Here is an 18,656-nt window from a genome sequence, read left to right as displayed (position 1 = left end):
TATATATATATATATATACACACACACATATATATACAATGAAGTTAACAGTGTTAACTGAGAAGAATGTTTGTTAAGTGATTTTCTACTAATTTATAATTGCTCTGTTCTTTTAAGAACATTGAGCACTCTATTTTGTAGAATACATTTTAAAGCACTCTATTTCGTAGAATAAATTTTAAATACATTTGAGATCAGCAATTAGATCAGCATTCGGAAATGCTGATCTAATTGCTAATCTCAAAGTGTTTTGTATCAAATTTTTTTTGGCAACCTGATGCCAACCTCTTAAAAATTGAGGTTGACAAATTATTCTAAAATATTCTAATTCGAAAGGTTGAATACGTATAAATGAAAATAGGCAAAAATTAGTATATATTTAAAGTTAAAAAAATTAAAACATTTTATTACAATTATTTGTTATATATATTATTATTATATTTTTTTTGTTTTATTTAAAAATTAAATTTAGCATTGTATAATTTATGTTTCCTGCTACATCATAAACAAAAATTTTCTACTTTGATTCTATATTTGAAAACGCATTAAAAAGTACATTTAGAATTATCACAGCCCTTTTTGTCAGTACTAAAAAATATGTAATATAAATTGATAGTGTATAAAATATAAATCATCAAAGATAATAAATATGTATAATAAATATATTAAAATATAATAAACAACTATATAATATATAAAATGTCAAGATGTTTAATATATAATATAATAAATAAATTCTAATGTAAGAAATATAATTAGTAAATTATAATATATAAATATACAATATATAAATTAATAAGATACAATAAATAACTAAACTTTTATTAAAAAAAATTTTTGATTAAACGAAATATGTTTGTTACAAAACATAGCTATGTTTGTTTAAATATCCACTCAAATTTTACAACATTCATTAAGAAACTGCAACCAATTCACATTTACTTAATTTTTATATTACATTATATGGACCTTATTCTGTTTTTAGCTAGAATTCCTATGTTGGTTATTAAATTTAAGAATTCATTAGTGTTAATCATTTTCTAAAAGTCGAAATGAAATATTGTTGATCATCGTACCATTTACTAAAGCTATATAAATATTGTTACAATGTTGCGATTCAAATTGTTATAGTACTTTTAATAATTTTGCTGTTGTTAAAACTCATATAATTATATACATTTAACTATTTAAAATATATCACATTTTTATGTTTAAAATTTGTTGTAGATTTTTTTGTTCATTCTATTGATATGCTGTACGTTTTGTTTGTTGATACAAAAAGTTGTTACATTAAAAGTTTAACAGATATAAAATATATAGTTACAACAATGCATTATATGGGACCTATTTTGCTAGTATATAACAACTTATTATTGCCTTGTTCTTATAAGAGCATAGAACACTCTACTTTGTACATATATATATATATAAACTATACATACATACATACATATATTTATATTTGCTAGAGCTATATTACCTGTTTGCTGACTTGAGTAAACTTTTTAAAGAAGAGTCATCGTGGCATATATGTAAATTTTCAACCATTTTGAAAGTGTTAAATAATAATCTTTGTTTTACTAAAGAAATCTTATACATTTTTAGTATGTTAGTATGAATATATATTTATATATAATATATAAATATATATTTATATGTATTTATATATTATAAATAAAGTATATATATAACAATAATAAATATATATTTATATATACGACTTATATATTTAATATAGTATGTTGAATATATATATATATATATATATATATATATATATATATATATATATATATGTATATATATATGTATATAGATTTATATATATATATATATGTATATATATATATATATATATATATATATATATATATATATATATATATATATATATATATATATATATGTATATATACACATATATATATACAGTGCTGGCAAAAAGTCTTGCAACAAAGCACAATTTTACACAAATCAATGTTTATCTGTGTTATTATCTTATATTTTTATCTTTAGGTATAAATATATTTATAAAAGACAATTTTGTAGCTTAAACAGTTAATTCAGTGAAAATCATGGCTAAGATTCGGCAGCTTAGTAAAGAAGAAAAAGCATGCATTCAACGCCTTGCTAAAAGTGGTATGTCTCATGCAGACATTGCAACAATTTACATGGTTGAACGCACTACAATTTGGCGTGTTCTAAAGCAGGTTATTCCCCTGTCTCCTAAAAAAAAGGTCTGGACGTCCTAGAGTCACTTCACAGCGTACTGACCTCAGGATGGTAACAATGGTCAAGATGAATCCTTCAATAACCTCTGGTGACCTACATAACAGCATACCAACACTTTCTAATGTCTCAAAGCGCACAATCCGTCACAGACTTTCTGCGGAATTAAACTTACCTGCACGAAGGCCATTTAAGAAGCCATTAATAACTGAAAAGATGAGAAAAAAGCGCATTGAGTTCTGCAAGAAGCATCAAGATTGGACAGAAGAGCGGTGGACACAGGTGATGTTCAGCGATGAGTCCATGTTTTGTCAGTTCTCTGATGTTAAGCTTTTTGTTCGTCGACCTACTAGTTCTAATCCTACCAATCCTAAATACACATGCAAAACTGTGAAGCATTCACCTTCTGTAATGGTGTGGGGTTGTTTTTCTGCTCATGGCCTCGGAGATTTATACTTTTTGCCCAAAGGAGAAACTATGAATGCAAAAAAGTACCTCAACGTTTTGGATGAATCTCTAATCAATTTCATGATTATTCATTAGTGCACAATTTTTCAACATGATTCAGCACCATGCCACACTGCGAAGTCTGTGAAGCAGTGGCTTGGATCAAAAAACATACAGTTGCTTGATTGGCCTGGAAATTCTCCAGATCTCAACCCAATTGAAAATCTTTGGATGTTAATCAAGAAGCGTGTATCTGCTAAGAACTGCAGTTCATTAGATGGTTTAAAAAATGCTATTCGTCATGTATGGTGTACAGAAATTACATCAGGACTATGTGAAAATCTTGCCAAATCCATGCCCAAACGAATTAGTGCTGTGTTAAAAAACAAAGGATATTCTACCAAATATTAATAGTACATCTGTTTAAAATGAATATACAATATAATAAAAATAATTAAACTTGTTTTTGGTGAAAATATAATATTTTTGGAAGTATTATTGTATTTGGAAGTAATTATGAAAAGTAATTATGATTTTGCAAGACGTTTTGCATTTGTGTACACATTGCAAACATTGATTTGTGTAAAATTGTGCCTTGTTGCAAGACTTTTTGCCAGCAATGTATATATATGTATATATATATATATATATATATATATATATATATATATATATATATATATATATATATATATATATATATATATATATATATGTAGATATATATATATATAGATATATATGTATATGTATGTATGTATATATATAGTTCTATAGTTTGTTGCGTTTAATAAGCACGGAAGGAAAAAAGTGATTCTTACTCCAACATATACGTCACTTTTAATTACTTTTGACTTTCGTCCAACATTTGCGTGTTGGACGAAAGTCAAAACCATTAATTTTATTACAAATTAATTGTTTTTTAAAAAAACCACAAAAACGCAAATTTAATTGACCAGAATGTTTTTAAAAACATTCTGAATGTTTTCAAATCATTCTGAATGTTTTTAACAATATAAGCAATGTTTTTATTTTTATTTTTTTTAATAAAATGTTTTTATTTTTATTTTTTTTACTGTAAATCATGCGCGGAGTGTTGCTACATCGACTATCTTATAGCCTGACTAGCAAGGGAGTGCTGCTACATCGACTGACAAATAGCCTGACTCGCAAGGGAGTGCTGCTACATTGACTGAGGGTTTGGTTGGGGCAGGCAGTCTATCAATTAATAAAAAAAATTCCAGTCTTGCATTTTAATTTTTACATTTTGTCAAAAAAATATGGAAAAAACTTTCGGACAACATATAAGAGTTCTATATATATATATATATATATATACATATATATATATATATACATATATATATATATATATGTGTGTATATATATATATATATATATATATATATATATATATATATATATGTATATATATATATATATATATATATATATATATATATATATATATATATGTATATATATATATATATATATATATATATGTATATTATATATATATATATATATATATATATATATATATATATATATATATATATATATATATATATAAATTTTTAATTTAATAAAATTTTTCGCAATTTTGATCAAACTTTTATTCACATAAAGCTGAGCAATTACTCCAAAAATGCTGTGTAAAAGCAATTGCTTTTTTTATTCACCCGACCTAATAAGATTAAGCCTGTGAATTAAAGATGGATAAATAGATTTTCGTTTGTTGATGCTACTGGTAAAGATTTTCCAGAAGTCTCTAGAACCTTATTTCTGATATAAAATATGATTTAGTATTTTGAGAATAATAGATGGATCCTTAGCGTCAAACAAAATTTTTTTTTCATTGATTTCTTGCAATAATAAAAGTTGTTTGTTTTGGAGAGTGATATTTGTAAAAAAAATGAAATAAATTGCAATTAGAAATAGCAGCTGCACAACCAAGGTGAAAACCTTGTTAGAGGGGTAGAATGAAACTTGACTTGATTAAACACCAATAAGAAGGAATGAAACCTTGTATGCCTATCATCATGGAAGCTTTTATTCCTATTAGCAGAAAGACATCAGCCCAAAAGCCATTGCAAAAAAAATCAAGAAAAGAATCACAGTCCGCCTTAAAATAATAGTAAAAAGTGTGATGAGGGGGATAGTTTAAAGCAGGGATGCGGAGTCCCAAAAAGGACTCCGGATTTGAAAGTTACAAAAAGATTACTTTATCTTAGTTTTTGGTATCAAGGACTTCTAAAAATATAAATAAGTTTATGAACTACTAATAGGAAAAAAATTTAGACTAGATTAGAGGAACAATCGCCTTTTGAACCCGGAGTCCTTAGGTATAATGGCGGCAAGTACTTTGGGACTCCAGGACTCCGGGCTTAAAAACAATAAGTTTCAAGTCATTAAATATCATGAACTTTTTTCTTATATCAGATCATAAGTCAGCAATCATGTTTAAAGCTGGCCTCAAAACTATCAAATTGAGTTTTAGTGATTTACTCTCATTAAGCAAAAACCCATGAGTAGAGAAGATCCAGTACTTATTATCTAAAGCAGAAAACAATAAAACAGTTTTATATCTATGACAGCATAATAGATGTAGAAAGGTACGAGACTCATCAACAGAAATTTTTTGCTTAACCTTAAATCTTTTGCATATTATATGCAAAAGATTTAGGGTTAAGCAAAAAATAAAAACCCTAAATCTTTTGCATATAAACCTTAAAAAAAACCCTAAATCTTTTGCATATATATGCAATTGGCTGGCAGTATCTATATAAAAGGGAAAAAAATATTATTAAACAGCAAAAAATGTTTTTCTTTTTTGTTTAATATATTTTTTTTTTGTATAATATATATATATATATATATATATATATATATATATATATATATATATATATATATATATATATATATATGCAAACTTTAATAAGCAGTCTGATATCATAGGGAAATAGGGAGCTGCTGGGGCCTTCAGCACAAAATGTTACCAAATGTATATCTATATACGCTAAAGTAGAATAATGAATTTTCAAACAAATGAAAATTGAACATTAATGTGTTCCCTAAATTTTTATTTACATAAAAATACAAAATGTAAATACAAAATGACTGCCATAAAAATACCGCAACATATGTTTTTACCGCATGATATGTTTTTGTAAAAAAATTTAAGCTTAGTAAAAGTATATTCTTATGTAAAATCAAATTTCAAAAGAAGTTTGCAATAGACTACTTTGAGATTAAAAAAACATCTTGATACCCAAATTTTTACATTTAGATTGATAAATGTTGCTTTCAGATTTGGATAAGATAATAAAATAGTTAAGATAACTATGATTGTAAACTTGATAATTATTAGATAATAACAGATAACAATGAATTTAAAGTACACAACACAATAAAATCAGTACTATTTCCACTTAGCTTCTTAAGAAAATACGACACACTCGATTTTGTACAAGTCTCTAAGTCTTTACTAAGTCTACAAATCTTCACTATTAACTACACAGTTCTTACTTTATGCAGCCTTGCAACAAAAAAAGATTCAGCATATCTGCTAAAATACTTTAAACATCATTGATATTGATGCAAAAATGGGAGCTGTAATGACATCAGTGATTTCTACCTCCCAATCAAGACTGAGTGCTTAGCTAAATTTTGTTCATTATTTAACTATAATAAAACTGCACAATTTATTAAAATGCTACTTATTTTTAAATAAATATTAATGAAATCAAAAAAATAATAATTATGAATATTAAATAATTGTGTATAGAATATTAAATTAGTGTGTATAAAACAAATATATAAATCTATGAGTATTAAACTCTTATTTAAAGCAGTGCCAGATAAAATTTGAAATGAAAATCATACACATAAAAATTATACATTAACAAAAGAATGTAATTGAGTGCAAAGTTATTAATTCAATAATCTTCAAGTAATTCATAAAATATGTTAAAGCCTAGAAAAATAGGCATTCATTCTTCTCTAGTATTTCTGAGTTTATTAATGGTATTACGAAATTAAAATTCGATAAGAGTAGAAACTTGCTTCATAATGTTTTCCTTGTCTATATAGTAAAATCTACATAAATAAACTTAAATTATATATACATATATATATATATATATATATATATATATATATATATATATATATATATATATAAATATATATATATATAGAACCCTTAGATGTTGTCCGAAAGTTTTTTCCATATTTTGTTGACAAAAAGTAAAAATTAAAATGCAAGACCGGAATTTTTTTTTTTAATAATGATAGACTGCCTGCCCCAACCAAACCCTCAGTCGATGTAGCAGCACTCCCTTGCGGGTCAGGCTATTTGTCAGTCAATGTAGCAGCACTCCCTTGCGAGTCAGGCTATTTGTCAGTCGATGTAGCAGCACTCCCTTGCGAGTCAGGCTATTTGTCAGTCGATGTAGCAGCACTCCCTTGCGAGTCAGGCTATAAGATAGTCGATGTAGCAACACTCCGCGCATGATTTACAGTAAAAAAAATAAAAATAAAAACATTTTATTAAAAAAAATAAAAATAAAAACATTTTATTAAAAAAAATAAAAATAAAAACATTGTTTATATTGTTAAAAACATTCAGAATGTTTTAAAAACATTCAGAATGTTTTTAAAAACATTCTGGTCAATTAAATTTGCGTTTTTGTGGTTTTTTTATATAACAATTAATTTGTAATTAAATTAATGGTTTTGACTTTCGTCCAACACGAAAATGTTGGACGAAAGTCAAAAGTAATTAAAAGTGACGTATGTGGTGGCGTAAGAATCACTTTTTTCCTTCCACTCTTCCTAAAGCCAACAAACTATAGATCTATATATATATATATATATATATATATATATATATATATACATATATATATATATATATATATATATATATATATATATATATATATATATATATATATATATATATATATATATATATATATATATATTTATATATCCAGCTAATGTAAATAAACAAGTATCTATACTTTTCTTGTAATACCTTTTCCAGAAGAGACATTAAAAAGAATGATGATTATATGAACTATTATTTTATTGAGCAGCAAATGCTTGGATGACTTAATAAAGACAAATATCAAAATGAAATTTAATTTAATAGGTTTGGAGTTTCACCTGCTGCAAGTGTAGAAATTGCTACGAGTTATTGCAAGGTTTAATTAATGCATGATTTCTTACCCCTGAATCCTCTGACCTTGCTTTTGATCTTTTTAAGTTAAAGAGTGAGGAATAAAAACAATGGCAGTTCCAAAGAAAAATGTCATAACTTAAAACTTTTAAATACAGATAATATTGACAACTACTTGAATAGAAGGAAAGATTCAACAAGAGTAATGATGATTCAGACAATTAAATCCTAATATTATCAAAGAACAACGCATTACTGTGACTTTAGAACAGATAATATTGACAACTACTTTAATGGAAGGTAAGATTCACCAAGAGTAACGACGATTCAGACAATTAAATCCTATCATTAGAACAACGCATTACTAAGACTTTAGCATTACTAAGACTTAGTATTTTATAGTCAAGATAAAGATCATTTTATCCCAAATGATGCAATTGAAATGTATAAAATATTTAAGTTAAATTTTTTGAAGTAACTGAATACATTGAAATGGTGCAACTTTGATCAACAATTAGCATTAACTAATAGCAAATCATTATTAACACAATCACAATTATAAACTGAAATCAGAGCTGGTAAAACACTGCACACCAAGATACAATTTTTTTTTACAAATTGCATTGTAACTATTTGGTTAAACTTTACTACAACCAATGCACAGAGATCAAATCATTTCAAATGCTTAATAGGCTAAGAAAAGAACTTTAAAATTTAACTATTAAAAATTATACAATATTAAAATATTGTATAAAAAACTTAGCATTTAGCACTATATCTATTTCTAATTTTCTGAATTTCTAAAATAAAATAAGAAAGTCTAAAGAATTGTTATTGGCAAATTCTATGATGATAATGATGAAAATAAATTTTTTAAACATATGTCACTTTGTTTAATACTCGGTTTAGAGTTTCATTTTGCCTGCATAATTTTTACACTTTTCTTTTACAAAGAAAGATAAAGCCTTTCATTTTTATCGAGGTTTTAAGAATCATCATTAGATCTTAAATTGAGATTATTTATATTTACTACATACACAAATGCGATTATATATATTTTTGGCAATTTTTAAAATTTTGTTATCATCTCTTCGTTTGGTCAAAGAAAGCTTTTGACAACTCAATTTGAAATTTGAATTTACATAAGATTATACCTTTTTCTAAGCTTTTAGAGGAAAGAAAATGTCTCGCTCTACCCTAATCGCCATGCTTTAAAACAAGGAGATGAAACGTCATAAACTGAGATCTGAGAAAACCGATATGTCGATCGTCACGACAAAGTAAACAACGACAATCAGTTTACATTATAATAAACGTAATAGCTTTTATTTATTTTATTTAACTTTTATTTCGCTGATTAAACAATATTACAATTTTTCATATAAAATAAATAACATCGTAAACATAAAAAACCTTTATAAAAAACGTTTTTAATCTTTTTAATTTATAATATATATATATATATATATATATATATATATATATATATATATATATATATATATATATATATATATATATATATATATATGTATATATATATATATATATATATATATATATATATATATATACATATATATATATATACATATATATATATATATATATATATATATATATATATATATATATATATATATATATATATATATATATATATATATATATATATATATATATATATATATATATATATATATATATATAGGGGAGATGGGGGCGCATTGATCGCCGTAGCAGTGTTTTGAAAATTGCGCAGAACCTGAAAGAGATGTAAAAACTTATTAACTACGAAACACATGTAGAACTATCTGGCTTTTGGAATATATAAATATTTTGATTTAAAAAAATGATAAACATGAATAATTTTAACTTTTAAACAACCCTCTCAAAAGATCAATGTACCCCAAACTATGGGGTACTATGATCTCCGACTTGGGGCACATTGATCTTATATGCGTAATATTATCTAAACGTTTAACACTTCTATAACTAAATCTTGTAAATAATTTAGTCAAAGGGTAATATTGTATAACATATAATACATCTAAATTTTTTAATTATTTTTTAAATATAACAGTTAAACCCACTAGTCTAATTTTTAATTAAAAAATGTATAAATCACAGCAGCTATAAGCTACCCGCTTTATATACGTTTAAAACTTTACAACAACTTGAAATTTATAAGAACTGAAATATAAAGACTGAAATAAGAATACAACTTTTAAGTTTACAAAACTTGTTAAAAGTACAATATTTTGATTAAGAATATTTCATCATTTGTGAAAGTCAAGTTGTGAAGCAGCTTTTGGTTTACATTGTTTTTTATTCCTAAGCAAGTAATTCTTAGTTTCTTTCTTATCTTTTGTGGAGACTTTTTGTTGATTTTTGGTTTGCTTCAAAATTTTCTTTTCTTTTGACAAACGAATTTCATTTCTGACAGGAGTATCAGTCAAGATCCTTGTTTTTAACTGCCTACTTTTAACTTTTTTTTTTCTGGCAGATGCTTTTGGGTAAGGTTTTAAAACCTCAGGTGAGATTATAGAAGCAACTCTTGTTGACACTTTGTTTAAAATACTTGTTTCAATATTTACTATAGTTATTTCAGACTCTATGTGATTAACATGTGCTGGTATCAAATTTAGATTCCATGTTGTTGACAGGAGTGATAGTAACTGTATCTGGAGAAGCTCTATCTGTAACTGATGATGGTAAATATTCGTCATCTTTGAAAATTTCAGAATTGAATGACTCAATGCCTGCTACTCTAAATCCTGTCTGTATATTAGATGGTGAGAAAGCTTTTGTATACGGTTCTCGAACTATTGAAACAATATCATAAATGGTCATTGGTCTTGGGTTTGAAACCATCCAATTATCACATGCAGAATTGTAAAACCTTTTCAATGGTCCAAAAACAGTTCTATCTAATGGCTGCAATTTATGGCTGCAATGGGGAGGAAAACTTATCATTGTAATTCCGTGTTGAATTGCAAGCTCCAAGCCTTTAACAGAAATATGACTTTCATGACTGTCGAGAAGTAACAAAACTGGAGATTCCTGAGAACAGTTTGAATATTTAACAAAATGTTTAATCCATTCTATGAAAATTTCTGAGTTCATCCAACCAGAAGGATTTGCAAATCCCACACATCCAGGAGGTCCTTCCTTAATCATGTAATCATGAAACTTTACCCTAGGAAAAATAAATAATGGAGGAATGGAATTTCCAATAGCATTAGAGGCACAACATGCAGTTACCAATGTTCCTCGTTCTGCAGATGTGATTCTTCCAACTTGTTTGCTTCCTCTACCAGCTAAAACCTTTACCGGCTTTTGAGCGGTTGTTAAACCAGTTTCATCAACACTATATATACAGTTAGGATTATATTTATATCGATTTCTTACCGTTTTAAGATTTTGAAAAAACTTACTTACAGTGTGTTTGTTAAAAGCTGTTGATCGAGCGAAGCTCGTTGCTTCAGGTGTTCGTAGAGACAACTCTGGTTGTCTTTTCATAAAACCTTGCAACCAATCAATGCCTGCAATTTTAATTTTGATCCATGATGATGGGCATATCTTATTGTTTTTTAAAGCAAATTCATTTGCCAATAATCGCGTTGACCTAGTTGAAAGGCCATAGTTCATTTTTGATGCAATTAGTAAATAACTTGATAAACTTTTTTCATCTTCTGCTGTAAAAACTTGTCTATTGTTGTAGTTAGGCTTGAAAGCTTCATTTGGATTAAGCCTCTTTTTACGACAATATCTTTTTAAAGTCATTCTATCTATGTTAAACTGACGTGCTACAACATTCAGTTGTGTTCCTTCTAAAACTTTATTAACAGCTACTTTCATTGTTTCACTTGGTATAGCAACTTTATTTGTTTTTTTAATTCTATTTCTAACCATTTTAAGATCTGTAAAAAAATATATCAATAAAAACATATGTTTTTAATAAATGCTAATATTTAACATAATAATATTATGTTAAATATTTTTTAATTATTATGTTAAATATTATTCTTTTGATATTATAAAATAATAGTATTATTATTACTAGCTTATAACATAAGTAGATTTAAAAAATGAAATGCTAAAAGCTATTGTTTGTTTATATATAGTTTTTTTTTTTAAATTATAAATACAATTCCATTCGTTTAACTGTATTGCTTATAAACAAAAACATGGGGCACTTCGTCTTCTATGGCGCACTTTGATCCTCCGATCAATGGGCCCCGCATAGTCAAAGATCAATGTACCCCAATAGGTATAGGTAACATATTGATAGCAATATCTACTGTATAAATTGCAGCCAAATAAAAATTATATATATTATTATACACCTAACACTTACAAATTTAAAATAAAAATATATTTGAATTATAGTACGATTTAAAAAAATCACTTTTTATGACGAAAAACAATATTTTCTTTATTTTTTTTGACGCTGATAACCTTATGAAAAAATATTACGAATAATCAATTAGGGAAGCATAATGGTTAATTAAATTGCAACCTCACTTCTAGTAAGGCAAAAATGAACGAGTAAAAGCCAAAAGATCATACTGCCCCGGCGATCAATGCGCCCCCATCTCCCCTATATATATACTGTTATAATCAGTCAGGGACTAAAAGAAGGTAAGGATGATGTGTTTATCATCACAACCTTTTCATAGAGCCCCTTTAGTCACTATTGAAATAAAAATAAAAAAAACACTTTAATTTTTAAAGAAAAATAAAAAATTTAATAAAATTAAAACACATAAGAAAAAAAAATAATAAAAAATAAATAAAAAGAAAAAATACAAAAAAATCTGAAAACAAATACTGTAAACTATAATATATATGTCAGGAATTAAGGAGATGCATTTTAGTTTGTTGTTTAAACGATGAAATGCTTTTTAGGTCTTTAATATTTTTATTTTGGAAACGATTCCATATTGATGGACCTCGGTTTGTAATTAGAAAACTTGACTGATGTGATTTAATAGCTGAATTACATGCTGATTAAGAACATGGACCTTAAATTGAATTGTTTCTATATTTTAGTTTACGCTGCCATTTATCTGTCTAGTATACATATATTGTAAAACAGTACTCATAAATAGATAGAAGTACTCATAAATAGATAAAATATTAAGAGTGTCATAAATCGTTTTTCAAACAAAAGGTTGCTATAATCGGCCAACAATAGTATAATGAAGAACCTAAAAGTTGCAGTTCTTTTATAAAAAAAATTTTTTCCAGCGGATGATTTAACTATACTTTCGGTATACTCGATACAGCTTTTGTCTCCCAAATAATAAACTATGTATCGGTCTTTTGTAATTTCCTCAGTTGTATGTAATATAATATTATCATTTGTTTTATCTCGATTTACTTAACATAACTTTCCACTAACCATGAGCGAGACTAGGTTTTTTCAAACCGAGATAAGACCGAGACGAGAAGTTTGTACCTCTCGTGAGACCGAGAACGAGACGAGACGAGAAATTTAACAATTTTTGAAACAAACGAGACTAGGTTTTTTCAAACCGAGACGAGACCGAGACGAGAAGTTTGTACTTCTCGTGAGACCGAAAACGAGACGAGACGAGAAATTTAACAATTTTTGAAAACAAATTCATTAAAATCCAAGTAAAAAAAAAAAATGTAAACCTGGTTTTGACATATTGACACAAATGACATTTGTCAAATGTAAACAACTTTTTCAAATATTAATTCAGAATTTTTTTGCCAAACTTTTCCAACAATACAATGTTTTCTCTGATTAAGATGATTTGTTCTACTTTTTCTGGGTTAAGTTGTGTCTGGATGATCGGGTGACATTTCTACTTTAGCTAAAAACTCTCTCTGATTTAGTTGAACTTGCTGGAATAGCTAAAATTTGTCTAGTTAATGAAGAGAGTTCTGGCAATGCATTTGAATACAATTTCCACCAATCAAGAATCGGAAAGTCTTTTTTGGCATCAGGGAGATATTCATACCGGCACATTTCGCTCAAAATAGGATTCAGTTCAGATGATGGCTCTTGTGTTTCAAGTCTGACGTTTAACTTGCGCTTCAGTTTTAAATTAGGGGACAAATCTGCTAAAAGGACTCAGGCAACTGGTTGGCACTCAAGATTATCCTTAACCTGTGAGGTTAAACATTCTTTTGTTGTTTGAAATTTTTTGAAGAGCTTCAAGTGAAGTCCCTTTAAAGCAGGATTTAAGTAGTTTGCTGCAGCACTCAATAAGTTTCCAGTGTGACAAAGAGGAAATCTTTTCTCAATGCAGCTTTTCAAGTTTTTTGCATACAAGACACCGTAGCCATTTTTTCCATCCGTCTCAACAAATTGATCAATTTTGTCATGGATTAAATAAAGAGAATCAGCGACAGTGTTAATTGTTGGAATAGACTCAACCGACCACGTTTCTGTAGCTTCTTTAAGTGGTGCCAAAATTTCTACTGCTCCCTCGATTGATTTCCACTGTGATGCACTGATGGTCTTTGAAGAAAAAATATCTTCATTTGCACATAAGCTGATAATTGCACTCTTTAGATGTTGGACAGAAGCCATGCAATCCAGATCACTATTCCGTCTTGTGTCAACAGATTGGCGTAACTGTCTAAAATTGATTCCTTGAGCTTCTGATTCTGATTCAAGAAACTCAGCTGCAACTGTTGACTGATGAGTTAAAGAAGCCAAATCTTTGCATGTTTGCAACGCATCATCCATTCCAGCAGTCATTCCAAATGAGTCTCGAACTGCACATTGCAAAATATGATTGTTGCACAAGTATTGGTCAAGGCGCTTTGACAATTTGACTGCAAGTTTCATGTTTCTTGCCTGGTCGTTCACGCAGTACATTGGCAAATCAGCAGGCAAATTTAGTTCTTCTAAGAAAGAATCTAGCTTTCCTTCAATTAAGATACCAGTGTGTCTGCCTGGGAACTGTTGGACATGGGGTGTCCAGTGATGTAGTCTCCAATTTTCGTCAATATCATGAAAAGTCCATGAGATGTAGCTGTCCTGAGCTCTAGAGGCCCAAAGGTCAGAAGTAAATGCAGCACTTTTTAGATTTGGCGTAATCTCCGTTATTATGCTCTTCATTCCAGCTTGAACTTCTCTTGACCTAATTGAAAGCTTTCTTGAATATGTTGTTCTATGATGAAGGCTCAGTTTAGGGTTTGCAATGTCAAGCAATTTCTTGAAACCTCTTCCTTCGACTGCTGAAAAGGATGCCAGATCAGTGCAAAAGTAATCCAGCATTGCAGAGTCAAACTGTTTTTGAATGGAATTACCTTTGTCATATTTAGACTTTGTTTCAAGTATTTCGACCATGGTTCGTTGTTTCTTCTTAGGAGGAGGAAGAAGAGAGTCGTCAGTTTTTTCAGAATACTCAACGTAATCTTGGCTGTGTTTTTTTTCGAGGAAACGATGAAGTCCGCTTGTGTTTCCATCTTTTGTTTTCAAAGACTTTTTGCACGCCTTGCATTCAGCACCGTCACTTGTTTTTTGAAAATATCTCCAGATTTTGTTTTTTCTTGGTGACATTTTTGATCGTTGAAATAAGGCAAGAATATTTCTTTTTAATATGAACAATATGTGTCAAGTTGAATTCCACTGGTAAACTAATGAAATTAAGTCGAAAGTGCATCATTTTATACAAAAAGTTTTTGTATTTAAAATTTAATTAAAATTTTTTAATTAAATTTTTAAAAAAAATCTAATTAAAAAATCTTATTAAAAAATCTAATTAAAAATTTAATTTTTTTTTGTCAAAAACAAATTAAATTTTTAATTAGATTTATTAAAATCACGGAGTTAAAATATTAATTTATTAAAAAAACAAATTATTAAGCATCATGGCCTACTTAAATACACGGCCTTCTATTCTGCTTAAATCGAAAAAAAATAGAAGGCCAATTAAAAAAGCGTATATATATGGACATTATATGGACAAACTTTCTCAAAATTCTTTGAATATTGCGCTATAAATGTTAAGTAAGTATATCTGGAACAGGATAAAAATTTTCGCGTTAGATTAATTGACCACAGTGTCACAAAATGACTTTTAATTCGAACCTCTTGTCCCGAGAAAACCCTTTGGAGGTTTGAGAGTACACATGTGTAGAATAACACTAGAGTTGGTTTTGAAATCTTTCATCATCGTCCGAGAAAGAAAAATCAGTTTAAAGTTTTTAATTTTATTGCTCAGAATAAAAATTTTACAAAAAAATAATTTCTTTAAAAAAATCTTGTTCTCTATTATAACATCTAAATTTCTTCAACATATAATGTGTTTGCAACTCTAAACAAAGCAAAACCAAAAAAAATACATACAAACTATTCTTGAAAGATAAACAGTTTTCTACTTTCAGCTTTGAAATTCAAGCTGTGAAAAACATTAATGATTCTAGATACTTATACAAAATTATTCTACTCAATAGATTAAGAAGCAAGCCTTTATTAAACTCTTACATAGCATATGTAATTAATAACTCTAAATGTCTCTTCCACAAATAGAAATCAAAATAAATCTATACTGTTATACTCGATTAAACAGTTTCAAAGATTCCTGGGATAATCCCGATGGATGGCTGGCCTCTTGAAACGTTGCCAATGAAGACTGAAGTTGTGGTGAAGTGACTCTGTGGCTTGCTCAGAAAAGATGCCCAGAGAGTGCTTGTGTCGATCAATAAACTGTGTCACATGGAAGAAAACAGCATGTGCTTTGGGGGTAACACTTGTGTTTGGAAGGTTGAGATAGGAAGCTTTAAACTCTTCAATAAGCTCACAGTAGTTCTGTTGGAGTGTATTCCCAAAGCAGGCATGAACAACAGCATCAAATTTTCTGAGGGTTTCAATAAATGGAAATGCCAAAAAGCAAGCATGCTTCTCTGCAAGTTTTTGAAGTGAGTCAACATTTCTCAAAAGCTTTCTACACTCATTTCCAGCAAATTGTCCTCCATGAAAAGGTTGTTGTTGAATGTTGATCATCTTTGGCCACTCATCTGCATTTTGCCAAACCTGACAGAGGTTCTTAAAGAGGTGGTTCACAACACCAATAAGAAGGTGAAGTTCCATAGGAGGAATAAAATCTAGGACAAGAGTATCATCAGAAAGTCTTATTATTGGCTGGTGAACAACATTTTGAAAGTCCCATGCCTTTTTTGTTTGGGCACCGGCTGCTTGGAAGCTTTCAAAATCAGAACGAATGGAGCCAAATGTTCGAAGCTCACCACTGTGATGAAGATTCTTTAACTCAATGTCACACCAGGTGCAAGGGTGTGCACTAGAGTGAGATTGCAAGCCACAAATTATGTGAGCAAGCTTCATGTCGCATGACAACACAAAATATATTCTCTCTAAACACATTTTATCCAGGATTTGTTTGACATTGTCATAGTTTTCAGAGACATTTTCTGCAATGGCCACCGAAAGTTGACGCTTCACTCCTGAGTCTTTGAAATTTTTAAAGAGAGGTTTCTTTGATGGAGGAGAAGTATCTGGTGTTTCTAAGCTCATAATACCAAAATAAACTTTCACGAACCCGCCTCCACCATCTATCTCCACCTTAATAAGCTGGTCTGACTGAGGCCCTCTGACTTCAGCAACAGTGTTTCTTAATGCCTCCATGTCATTGCAGTTCACCAATAAATGTTTAGACTCTTGGCTAGTGCTTTTGGATGTATCAGTAATTTCTGAGATGACAAAGAGGTCAGAAAGTTGCTTTCCAAGAGATTCAAATTTTTCTCTGAAATTTTTCTCCACAACACGCTGTGGAACTACTTTGTTTAGAGTTGAAGCAAGCATATTCATTCCTCTATTTGAAAGAACAATCTGGTTTTGAACTTGTACTAGATTTTGTGCAGTCAAGGTGGGTGTAGATGAAGGAAATAATTCTCTTTGTCGCGATGGACCTGCAAAAAATCACAGAAAGTTACCATTGTATCATTTCCGAAATTCATAGTGTATATTTTATTGCTATGCCCTTTGACAAAAGTTTTTTTTGTTTAAAAAGTAAAGTTTTTACCTGGAGTTACTGGAAAGGGTCTTCCTACTCCTTGATTGAGACGGACCGTGCCATGGGGGGAAGAAACTTTGTTGGCAATTACAGAAACAGCCACTCTTTCTGCTGCTTTTTTGTCCTTTTCTGCAACTTCAAGTAAGTTCTGTCGTAACATTGCTTTAGTACAGACATGAGGGATGCCTCTTCCTATCAATGAAAAGCATGCTGAACATCTTTTCTCAACAATTGGCTGTTCTATAAGCTGACTGGCAGTGTTTGTTGCTCCACTTATCTGAGGGCTTCTGAATTTTGCTTTTCCCACACTACAAATCAAGCAATCACATGCTGATTCTCTTGTTGCAGGACGGATCTTTATGTTTTGATAGTCTGGCAAGGAAGGAAGTTGGACATCTCTCCCTTCACCTTTTCTTCTGAGACTTACTCGACAGTTTTCACAGATTCCAATTGGTACTCTTTGGTCTTCAAAGTTGATTCTTTGGCCCAAATTTCTTGACTGCGTTTAATCATAAAATCAGTCAGCTGCCTGTTAGCTTTGTTCATACAGAGAAAACAGACAGTTTTCCTGTTGTCTTCATGAGTTTTTGCTTGGTTAGGCATTTTGAAAAATGACGCACACCTTGTTCTTTTAAAACGGTTTCTAAACTGTTTGCAGGTTTTTCCTGGAATTTTTTAGTAAATTATTTTTTTGCTAAAATATTTTGTATGTACTATTTGTAAAACAAATAACCAAAATAGACAGTTTTTTTGAGAAAGAAAAAAAAACT

General features: G+C 28.8%; 2 protein-coding genes across 2 annotated transcripts in view; both read right to left on the bottom strand.

The window, feature by feature from the left end:
* LOC100208747 (glutaredoxin-3) overlaps window positions 1-9,083 on the bottom strand; it is a 47,702-nt gene extending 38,619 nt beyond the window's left edge. Inside the window, exons 1-2 of the mRNA XM_065793381.1 lie at window positions 9,022-9,083; window positions 1,481-1,580 (exon numbers count right to left, since the gene is read on the bottom strand). Of these exons, the coding sequence (XP_065649453.1) occupies window positions 1,481-1,548 (68 nt within the window). The 5' untranslated portion in view covers window positions 1,549-1,580; window positions 9,022-9,083. The remainder of the gene's footprint in view (window positions 1-1,480; window positions 1,581-9,021) is intronic.
* A 1,406-nt stretch (window positions 9,084-10,489) lies between these two features.
* On the bottom strand, window positions 10,490-13,868 carry LOC136078715 (tigger transposable element-derived protein 4-like). The gene is made up of 2 exons (XM_065794504.1): window positions 13,742-13,868; window positions 10,490-11,790 (listed from the first exon to the last, which is right to left on the bottom strand). Exons 1-2 carry the CDS (start codon window positions 13,866-13,868, stop codon window positions 10,490-10,492), a joined length of 1,428 nt encoding a protein of 475 aa, XP_065650576.1.
* Window positions 13,869-18,656: the final 4,788 nt, after the last annotated feature.

The sequence above is a fragment of the Hydra vulgaris genome, chromosome 03 (assembly GCF_038396675.1).
Source record: "Hydra vulgaris chromosome 03, alternate assembly HydraT2T_AEP".
In the NCBI taxonomy this organism is placed as follows: domain Eukaryota; kingdom Metazoa; phylum Cnidaria; class Hydrozoa; order Anthoathecata; family Hydridae; genus Hydra; species Hydra vulgaris.
The sequence above is the reverse complement of the archived record's forward strand: the minus strand, read 5'-3'. Positions and strand labels throughout refer to the sequence as shown.